Source organism: Berghia stephanieae, unplaced genomic scaffold (genome assembly GCF_034508935.2).
Source record: "Berghia stephanieae isolate SIO BIC M18660-M18661 unplaced genomic scaffold, UCSD_Bste_1.3 scaffold1663, whole genome shotgun sequence".
In the NCBI taxonomy this organism is placed as follows: Eukaryota; Metazoa; Mollusca; class Gastropoda; order Nudibranchia; family Aeolidiidae; genus Berghia; species Berghia stephanieae.
In genome coordinates this window covers 1-11914 of record NW_027622694.1, presented here as the reverse complement: position 1 = coordinate 11914, position 11914 = coordinate 1, and the positions used below count along the sequence as shown (strand labels likewise).

The 11914-nt window shown below is 36.3% G+C and overlaps 1 protein-coding gene across 1 annotated transcript; it reads right to left on the bottom strand.

The window, feature by feature from the left end:
- Positions 1-7388: 7388 nt before the first annotated feature.
- LOC144961188 (lysine-specific demethylase 2A-like) lies at positions 7389-11719 on the bottom strand (the record flags this gene model as incomplete). Its single annotated transcript, XM_078894472.1, has 4 exons — positions 7389-7482; positions 8197-8303; positions 8740-8912; positions 11673-11719. Coding segments are annotated over 4 exons (421 nt in total), but the record flags the coding sequence as incomplete, so codon positions are not given.
- Between the last annotated feature and the right edge of the window lie 195 nt (positions 11720-11914).

Genomic DNA, 11914 nt, shown 5'->3' with positions numbered 1-11914 from the left:
TGGGGGTGTGTGATTTGATGCGGGGGAAAGCTGCTTTATCTTTGTCTTGTTTGCTAAAATTTTTTAAGCTGATTCTTTCTTTTATTTGGAAAAATTCTATACAAGAAGAAAAAAGAAGAAAAGAAGAAAAAGGGAAGAAAAAAGAAGAAGAAGAAGAAGAAGAAGAAAAAGAAGAAAAAGAAGAAAGAGAAGAAGAAGAAGAAAAAAAAAGAAAAAAGAGAAGAAAAAAAGAAAAAAGAAGAAAAAAGAAGAAGAAGGAAGAAGAAGAAGAAGAAGAAGAAAAGAAAAAGAAAAAGAAGAAGAAAAAAAGAAGAAAAAAAGAGTGAAAGGGGGAGTGAAAGAAGAAGAAGAAAAAATTTTATTTAAGAATTTGGGTCTAAGGAAAGAAAACTTCCGCTAGAGCGTCAATACCTTTTCTTCGAGAAAAAATAATTTGATTCTTATTTTGATTCATTTTAAAAAGATACAATGAAAGCGTTGGAACGGGATTGTCAACAAAATTTATCTCGCAAAGTTGTGGGCAGGGGAAATCCAAAAAATTGAAAGATTTACAGGCCTGCATCAGTTAGATTAGACATGGTTAAAAAAGGGGCACAATTCAGAATACTTTACAGGATCTGAACCCCATTTATAAAAAACATAGTTTTGCAACATACGATTGTGGTTGCGGGTTTGGAATTGGTTGTTGAAAAAGTTTGATTTTCAATTATAAACATGGAGGCACCCATCCATAGCAGTTCTAAGTTTGAGTTAAAAAAAAGGGAAAAATTTGTTGCCCATTGTCGGTTAAGAAAAATGCCTAAATACTATGTCTCACCAAAGCACTGAGTGTTAAAAAAATATTTTCTTTTGACCCCATACAGCCATAAAGCAAAAATTACCCAAAAAAAATAAGACCATTTTTGGAAAGAAAACCTTTTTAAACAGAAAAACAAAGATTTTCCCCCGTATTTAACAGACAAGATATCCAATTATGTTGGGGGACAAGGTCAAAACTTTCGACTGCCCCAGGAAAAATCCCAAAAATCTCTTTTCTTGTGACAAGAAAGTTTTTAAGAACTGAGCATTGAGGGGCTGCTGCGCGTGAGAAGAAAGAAAAAAAAAAAAATGCCCTAAATAAAAAACAATAATCCCTGGGTATGAAAAAGTGTAGCCCGTTTCAGATTGACACGTTGACATTGCTCCCAAAGGTCCCCCCAAAAAAAAAAATCTCCTTGTTTTTTGCAGAGGGGTCCATTCTACATAAGTACCCCGGTTTTTTTGTTGGTGGGGGAACCAAAAAATCGGGAAAAATAATAGAAAAAAAAAGCGAAAATAAATTTTTTTCAAAAAACATGCTTCCCCTAATTTGACCTCCCCCCAGTAAAGGTTTCCAGGTACTAATTTTAAATGTACGGACACATATAATACAAAAAGAAATATATTTTATTAAAAAAACGAGGTTTAGAAAATAAAGACTACAATAAATATCAAGATATGAAGTGAATAGAAAAGTGCCAGAAGACAATGAGAATAAAAATTTTTTTTCCGGGCGGGGTGGGGTTTGAACCGGACCTTTTTGGTACCAACTCCGCTGGCAGGTGAGAGCGTGGCTCTACCGTGTGAGCTATCCACGACACAAAATATTCGTTTCAAACTCAAAGTCATTACTAGATCCCTCTCTCACCAACTTTGAGACCGCACATTTGTGTTCGTACACCACCATCGCGAATTAATTTTGACCAGGCAGTTAAGCTTAAATAGCCCAATATTCTCAACAAAACAATATACTTTAGCAACGATTGGACTTTGTGTATTGCTCCGGTGTATGGTGATTTTAATCAAAAAGTGAGTGGCCAGGCACTTATGTTGTAACAACAAGATAATGAAGTGAATAGAAAAGTGCCAGAAGACAATAGAGAATAAAAATGTTTTTCGCGGCGGTGGTGGGTTTGAACCTGGACCTTATTGGTCAACGAAACTCCGCTGGCGGTGAGAGGCGGCTCTACCGTGTGAGCTATCCAGAACAATATTGTTTCAAACTCAAGTCATTATAATCCTCTCACCCTTGAGTTTGAACGCGATTGTCGTTCGTGATAGCCACCATCGCGAATACTTACTGCCAGCAGTGTTAAATTAATAGCATATTCAAACACCAACCATAACCATCGAAAATGAACATTGGTATGCTAGGTGTTGGTGAATTTTTATTCAGAAGCTGATTTGTGCAGCATTTAAATGTTGTACCAACAATATGAATGAATAGAAATAGTGACCGGAAGCAATAGAGAATAAAATTTTTTTCAGTGCGTGGTGGGGTTTAACTGGACCTTATTACGCTAACTGCTGGCAATTAAGCGTGGTCTACGTGTGAGTATCACGAACACAAATAGTCGTTTCAATGCAAGTCATTACTAGATCTCTTCACCACTTTGGACGCGATTTTGAAACATCGAATATTTGTTTCGTGGATGCTCACACGGTTAGAGCCCGTTCAACTGCAGGCGGAAGTTGTCGTACCAATAAGGCGCAGTTCAAACCACCACGACAGCGAAAAAATTGTTATGCTCTTATGGTCTTGGAATTTTTAATTCAGAAATTTGGTGACAGCACTTATGTGTGGTCACACATCATGAAGTGAATAGAAAAGTGCCGATAGAGCAATAGAGAATAAAATTTTTTATCGCGGCGGGGTGGGTTTGAACTGCGACCTTATTGGATACGACAACTCCGCTGGCAGTGAGAGCGTGGCTCTACCGTGTGAGTTCCACGAAACAAAATGTCGTTTCAAACTCAAAGGTCATTACTAGACCCTCTCACACTTTGAGACGCGTTGTTGTAACACATCGGAATAATTTTGACAGCGTTAAGCTTAATAGCATATTCTCACACAAACTTACATGAACGATGGCATGAGTACTACCGGTGCATGGCGGTGATTTAATTCAGAATGATGGCAGATAGTGTACACAAGATATGAAGTGAATAGAAAAGTGCCAGAAGACATAGAGAAAAAAATTTTTTTCCTTGCGTTTGGAGTTTGCATCCTGCGACCTTATTGTTACGACAATCTCCCTCATTGCAGATGGAGAGCGTAGGCTATCTACGTTTGTGTGGATATCTACGAACACAAAATATTCGTTTCAAACTCAAAGTCATTACTAGAATCCCTCTTCACATCTTGAACCCTTCGAGTTTGAACCATCGAATATTTTGAGTGCTTATAGCCAATTTCACACACGTAATAGCATTGAGCATTGAGTCTCCGGTGCATGGGGGAATTTTTTCAAAAAGTAGTGCAGGTCAAACAGGCAAAAATTTATTTTATTGTTTGGCATTTTCTATTCACTTATATTGTGTTACCAACATAATGTGCTCATATTGTTAAAATTCACCACACGAGCATATCAAATGTTCAATGTTTTTCGTCGTGATGTTGTGGTTTGAGAATGGCCTTTAGTATTGGTCGAAACTTCGCTGCATGGTGGTAGCTGGCATCTACCGTTGAAGCTATCCCGAGACACAAAATATTGCGTTTCAAACTCAAAGATCATTATAGATCTCGCTCTACTCACTACGTGAGACCGCCGTTCTTGTACAGCCAGCGATTGCGGACATAATTGTGACGCAGGTTAGCTTAAAGCCAACCATCTCACCCGAAAATATAATTAGACATTAACTTGAGTTGCTCGTTTGGGGTAATTTTAATTCAGAAAATTGTGGAGCGGCAACTTAGTGTGTAACAACTAGAATATAATGTGAATAGAAGGTGCACAAGCTCAATAGAGAATAATTTATTTTCTGCGGCGGTGGTGGGATTTGAACCTGCGACTTATTGGTACGTCAAACTCCGATGGCGTGAGAGCGTGGCTTACGTGTGAGCATCCACGAAACAATATTCGTTTCAAACTCAAAGTCATTACTAGATCCCTCTCACATTGAGTTTGAACGATTTTTGTGTTCGTGATACTCACCACGGTAAGCACGCTCTCCCCGCAGGCGAGTTTCGTTCAATAGGTCGCATGATTCAAACCCACACCGACCTGAAAATAGATTTATTTCTATTGTCTTCTGGACTTTTATTCACTTCAATCTTTTGTTACCAAATAATGGCCTGCTCCACTACTTTTGAATTAAAATTCACCCATACACGGAGCTACCAAAGTCTCAATCGTTTATGATTATATGTTTGTGTTGAGGAATATGGCTATTAGGGCTTAAACTGCTGGTCTAGTGATCGCGTGGTGGTGTACGAACGAATCGCGTTCAAGAAGTGGGTGAGAAGGATCTAGTAATGACTTTGAGTTTGAAACGAAATTTTGTGTTCGTGGATAGCTCACACGGTAGAGCCACGCTCTCACCTGCCAGGCGGAGTTGTGTACCATAAGGTCGCAGTCAAACCCCACCACCGCCGCGAAAAAATTTTTATTCTCTATTGTCTTCTGGCACTTTTCTATTCACTTCATATCTTGTTGTTACCAACATAAGTGCCTGCTCCACTCACTTTTCTGAATTAAAATTACCCCATACACCGGAGCATACTCAATGTCTCAATCGTTTCTATGTTATATGTTGTGTTGAGATATTGGCTATTAAGCTTAACTGCTGGTCAAAATTATTGCGATGGTGGTGTACGAAGAATCGGCGGTCAAGAAGTGGGTGAGAGAGGGTCTAGTAATGACTTTGAGTTGAAACGAATTTTGTGTTCGGGATAGTCACACGGTAGAGCCACGCTCTCACTGCCAGGCGAGTTGTCGTACCAATAGGTCGCAGGTTCAACCCCACCACCGCCGCGAAAAATTTATTCCTATGTTTTGGCACTTTTTATTCACTTCATTCTTGTTGTTACCAACATAAGTGCTGCTCCACTCACTTTCTGAATTAAATTCACCAACACCGGAGCATACTCAATGTCTCAATCGTTTCTATGTTATATGTTTGTGAGAATATTGGCTATTAAGCTTAATGCTGGTCAAATTATTCGCGATGGTGGTGTACGAACGAATCGGCGGTCTCAAGAAGTGGTGAGAGAGGGATCTAGTATGACTTTGAGTTAACGAATATTTGTGTTCTGGATAGCTCACACGGTAGAGCACGCTCTCACTGCAGGCGGAGTTGTCGTACAATAAGGTCGCAGGTCAACCACACGCGCGAAAAATTTTTATTCTTATTGTTTCTGCACTTTCTATCATTCATATCTTGTTGTTACCAACATAAGTGCCTGCTCCACTCACTTTTCTGAATTAAATTCACCATACACCGGAGCATATCAATGTCTCAATGTTTCTATGTTATATGTTGTGTTGAGAATATTGGCTATTAAGCTTAACTGTGGTCAAAATTTCGCGATGGTGGTGTACGACGAATCGGCGGTCTCAAGAAGTGGGTGAGAGAGGGATCTAGTAATGACTTTGAGTTTGAACGATATTTTGTGTTCGTGGATAGCTACACGGTAGAGCACGCTCTCACTGCCAGGCGGTTGTCGTACAATAAGGTCGCAGGTTCAACCCACACCGCCGCGAAAAAATTTTTATTCTCTATTGTCTTCTGGCACTTTTCTATTCACTTCATATTTGTTGTTACCAACATAAGTGCCTGCTCCACTCACTTTTCTGAATTAAAATTCACCCATACACCGGAGCATACTCAATGTCTCAATCGTTTCTATGTTTATGTTTGTGTTGAGAATATTGGCTATAAGCTTAACTGCTGGTCAAATTATTCGCGATGGTGGTGTACGAACGAATCGGCGGTCTCAAGAGTGGGTGAGAGAGGGATCTAGTATGACTTGAGTTTGAAACGAATATTTTGTGTTCGTGGATAGCTCACACGGTGAGCCACGCTCTCACCTGCCAGGCGGAGTTGTCGTACCAATAAGGTCGCAGGTTCAAACCCACACCGCCGCGAAAAAATTTTTATTCTCTATTGTCTTCTGGCACTTTTCTATTCACTTCATATCTTGTTGTTACCAACATAAGTGCTGCTCACTCACTTTTCTGAATTAAAATTCACCCCATACACCGGAGCATACTCAATGTCTCAATCGTTTCTATGTTATATGTTTGTGTTGAGAATATTGGCTATTAAGCTTAACTGCTGGTCAAAATTATTCGCGATGGTGGTGTACGAACGAATCGGCGGTCTCAAGAAGTGGGTGAGAGAGGGATCTAGTAATGACTTTGAGTTTGAAACGAATATTTTGTGTTCGTGGATAGCTCACACGGTAGAGCCACGCTCTCACCTGCCAGGCGGAGTTGTCGTACCAATAAGGTCGCAGGTTCAAACCCCACCACCGCCGCGAAAAAAATTTTTATTCTCTATTGTCTTCTGGCACTTTTCTATTCACTTCATATCTTGTTGTTACCAACATAAGTGCCTGCTCCACTCACTTTTCTGAATTAAAATTCACCCCATACACCGGAGCATACTCAATGTCTCAATCGTTTCTATGTTATATGTTTGTGTTGAGAATATTGGCTATTAAGCTTAACTGCTGGTCAAAATTATTCGCGATGGTGGTGTACGAACGAATCGGCGGTCTCAAGAAGTGGGTGAGAGAGGGATCTAGTAATGACTTTGAGTTTGAAACGAATATTTTGTGTTCGTGGATAGCTCACACGGTAGAGCCACGCTCTCACCTGCCAGGCGGAGTTGTCGTACCAATAAGGTCGCAGGTTCAAACCCCACCACCGCCGCGAAAAAAATTTTTATTCTCTATTGTCTTCTGGCACTTTTCTATTCACTTCATATCTTGTTGTTACCAACATAAGTGCCTGCTCCACTCACTTTTCTGAATCAATATAATATACAGCAATGTTTTGTTAAACAGATATTTTTAATTTAAAATATTCAAAATTTAACATTGTGATAAGTTATCAATTTAAATTGAGAGGAAATGAGAATAAACTCATACCTGCCAACCCATAGTGAAAAAAAATAGGATGCTTCTTAAAAAAAAATAGGAGTCTAGGGGAAAAAATAGGGGTAAGCAATGTTAAGAGGAAAAAAAACAAAAAACTTACCCTAGGCGTAGCACACACATATATACACAAGCACACAAAACAATGTAATCAAAATTTTGTGGAAATAAGATAATTTTATAAGGAGGATAAAAAATTTTTTTCAAGAAATGTGCAAAGAAAACTAGTGCCAGGTATATATTCATTTTCGACATTTTTTTTCTTCCAAAAATAAAAATTTTGAAAAAAAGAAAAAAAATTTTAAAATCGGAGTTTCCCAAAATCCGGCGGGGTAAGGTAAAATCAAGAAAAAGATCAGGGTACTTGGCAGGTATGTAAACTAATCAAAGAACAAATTATCTTGGAGATTCTAAGTGTACGCAGGAGCCTATACTCTTTCCTTTCCGTACAGTGAACAAAAAAGTGAAGGACATGTATGATATTAATTACCTTTTCCCCATGAAGAATATGGTACCAGACTGATGTCCCTCCAAAATCAATGTGCCAGTCAGTGTAACAATCTGCAACACTCATCAAGCAATACCTGAGAAATAAATTGATAAATAAAAATAAATAAATATAAAAACAAAACTCAATTCAAAGCTCCCCACCTCCATAACCTACGTCTCAAAATAAAACAAACAAAAAATTTAAAATGATAAATCATATGAATGGCGAACTAGGAGGACAAGATAATTTATTTTAGATTTGGGTGTGATTGCTCTAATCAATGGCTATTACTTTTGAAAATTTCATGGATACAGAGGCAAACTAAAATATCCTAAAAACGAAATCTTCTAATCAAAACCCTAAAAATGTAAGTGACATGGTTCAGTAATATTTAACCTAACAAAAAATGTAAATATATATATATAACCTGATATAATATGAAATCTGAAGATCTGGTACAGTACAGTCATAGGCAACAAACATCTGCATTTATATAGATATATATATTTATTAATTCCAAACTTTGTTTTAAAAATCTATATGAAACCAAAATTCAAGGTTCTTGCTCTTTATTTCTTTGGGTTATCACTTTATAATGCATTAGAATAGATGTAGACTGGTCAAATTTGGTCACACATCAATTTCTCATAAAAAATTCTATACTTTTTATCCCACTTTCTCAAAAATTTTGAATGAAAGATCCCAAAATAGAAGTTAAAAATCCGCATTTGGAAAAATTGGCCACTAAAACAATCAACATATTTTATTTAAAAACTGAAAGAAACCAATCAAAACCATCAAAACTGACTTTTGAACTTTTGGATACTTCATCCTTTGAATAAGGTTGGTGGCTTCAGTCTGGCATTCTTTTAAATGCCTCGGCCAAGCTCTGTTCACCCAATCAATTTGGCGAACCTGTCAAAAATATGAATGTATATAGTGTAGTTGTAAACTAATCTGATATTTTCCAAAATTATCATTTCCTCATACAAAACCTTTTTTTAAAAAAAGGAGAAAAAATAAACAACGGACTGTCAAAATAGAAAAGAGTCATCAATCCGATAAACTAACATTAGCTCACTTTTGCTACAATTGAGGTGAAGAAAGCCTAAAGACAGAAAAACAATTCTAGTAGGATCATAAACCGGGCATTGGGAATGTTAAATTGAGAAAAAACATGAGAGTTAACGGGAGGGGAATGAGTAAAGCTAAAGTGAGTTGAGCATTTTTATCATTTTTCTAACATTTTACAGATTTTGTATCATAATTTAGCCATTTAAAAACTAGACAAAACAAAAGAAACACCTGGAGGACATGCCAAGACCCTATCATCTGTGTAAAATCAAATTACCAGGGTAGGAGATTCCACATAGTTGTCCAGGCGAGTATGACAAAACTCAAGACTGATGACATTGAGTAGGCGGTCTCTTTCTGGATTTTCAAAATATTTGACCCATTCCTTCATCGTCATCTCCAGGGCTTTCTGGGTGCTCACATCCATGACATCCAGAACTCTACGACTGCCTGTATGTGACCAATAAAATAAAAAGATAATGTAAAGACTTAATTTGAATTCTTTAACATTGTCAGGTTTTGAATTAAAGTCTCTCATTTTAATACCAATATCAACTCCATTGCCTCCAAGAAAGTCACTCTTTCCTCCTAGCAGTTTCCAAAATGAACATAGCTAAATATGATTCTGTAAATACAATGAACTTATAGATATAAAGTCTTGGAGGCATTAATCCATCACAAGTTGAAAATAATCTAGTTGATCCATCCCTTTTTTAAAGATTTGTTTTATGTTTCTTTCTTGACTCATTGTATTAGGTAACAAAGGGTTTGAATAATTTGAAATCTTTAGTTGTCATTCACATTACAAATTACAGTGCTTCATGCATCATTGTCAATGTGTGGTACTATTTTTGAAAAAAAAAAAAAAGACCCGGATTGTGATTTTCTTAATGTCAATTTATATATGGAGCAGATGTATGAATTTTCCTTTGCTTCTCTTATAAAATGTAATCAAAAATGTTAATATGTTTACACCAATTAGACAATCTTAAATTTGGCATTATACTACAATCTGAAATAAGGAGACGGCTATCAAGCAATTAAGCATGTATTGTACAATGTAACTACATGGCATATGAAAGTCACTCGAAGCCATCCAACCTCTAGGTCTAACAAGTTGGATAATCCAAAAATTAAAATAAGTAGGCTAGTGACAGTATTTTAATTTAAAATTTTGACATTGAAAATGACCTACAGAAATCAATTGAATGTTAATTATTACAAGGAGATCATAAAATAAAACATGAATACCAATATTTTTTTGTAACTCTAATAGCCAATGTCTGATATAACTGTACAGCCATTATCTGCGGGTACATCATTAAATTCATATAATTTCGAGGAAAATAAAGAGAAAACTTCTCTAAATGTTCTGAGTATGTTAAGCACATCCAAACGTAATTAATAAAAGAAAAGAGCCACACTTTTTTGATAGCAATATCCATAGGACAATGGCCATTCCTATGTTGATTAAACCCATATAAAAAGGAATCCAGGCCCATCTTTCTTCAAGCCATCAATGGCAATGTGGAAACAAAACATTCACAGGAAAGGTGAAATCACTATGGATCTCACTCAAAGAATGCAAGGCTTCAACAGGAACAGTTGCAAACAGTGGGTCACGTCCAACCGCCTCCTTACAAGACATGGAAGAATATGTGCATACGTGAGAAAATGGAAACTAAGAGAATCAAATATCAAGGGAAACCTGAGGTGGGAGACTACATCAACCTACATTGCCAATTTGCAAGTCTGACTGAATACTTAGAGCAGGGGATGAATTCAAAGAATGGGTCAACAAATTTAAAAATTAAATGAGGCTTACCTGTAAAGTGAAATTTGATAATTCCACTGGTACTTCATGATATGCATTCCTTCCCAGAAGAAGACTGGTTTCCCGCGATTCCTCACTATTCAAAGGCGATATGGTGATTATGTTATACCTACTTCATTCACTTTGCTTTTCTCCTATTACTAATGATGCACATTTATTTTTTAAAATGAGACTTCTTGACTTGCAGGGTGAAAGAAGGCGAGCAGTGAAGTAATATGGATATCATGTAGTACCAAAAGAATTATCATCAAATTTCCCTTAGAGTAAGGCTCAATTCATTTTTAAATTTCTTTGGTACTCATGAATATGCATAACCTTCCCCGAAGATTTCAAACCCATAACTACCATAGCGCAAGCTAATCCATCTTTTTTTAAGCATTGCTAATCCAAAAGCAGTATCTTTATCTTTTTCTAAAGGTTTATTATAAAATTTTCTGAAAGTCGACGCCCTACCTAGCCCAGTCTGCTGTCTTTAATATTAATGAGATATCAATATCTCTTTGAACTGCTGAAGTCAATGCAGCTCAGATATTTGTGTTAATACCAGCTTTTGTTAATACAAGTTTTATCAATCGACTAATTGTATCTTTTGTGACAGCTTCGTGGGGCTTCACAAAGCTCTGAAACAGTTTTGTAAACTTGTGAAATGGTTTTCTTTAACATATTCTTTTAAGTAAGTATGTCACAACACATTGTCTTCTGTCATCCAGAAATGCTGGTAGTACAAAACTATTACTTGTTCCTCTTGAACTGGAATGTTTCAGGATTGTTTTAACATAAAATATTGCCTTATTTCGTTGTATTATAAATTCATCCAGATCCAACGCATGAATTGTCTGGTATCTTTGACCAGTCACTAAGGTACACAACATTATTACTTTCAGTGTGATCATCCGAAGACATATTTCCCAAGAGGGGAAAGTTTTTCCAAAAACTGATTTCAAGAAATAAGTTCACACCATTTCATCATATAAATAATATCCACTGAATACACAATAATATCAAGATTAAACAAATTTAAATTTTAGTTTATCTTAGAACAAAGATTGTGCAATGGATCATGAGTTGACTGGTAAAAAGTGAGGAATCATGGGGAAACCGGTCTTTTTCGGGAAAGGTTATACATATTCATGAATACCAACGGAAGTCAAGGTGTACCATACAATACTTCTACTATATATAATAAATTAAATCTGCATAAAATGAAATGGTACATTCCAAGAGTTAACAACTGAAGACAAGGAGAATTTTGCTTTGCAAGATCAAATTCTCTACAAAATACTAAATTACTATATAATTCTGATGGGATACTACACTACATGACAAATAAAATTGAATTCATTTACACTATTATCTTCAACATAAAATGGACTTACCAACACACTGTTTCACATCACTGATTTTGAAATTTTGACTTGGGACCCTAAAACAAAATCCGTGAAAATAAAAATAATTTTTTTAAATAAATAAAAATCAAAAATTGTACTGCACATTTCAAACATTAAGACCATTTTTATACATAAAGTTATGATTTTATGAGTGATATACATTATATTATTAGGGGGTAACAATAGCTCAGTTGGTAGAGCACTCGCTTCACACTCAAGGAACCAAAATT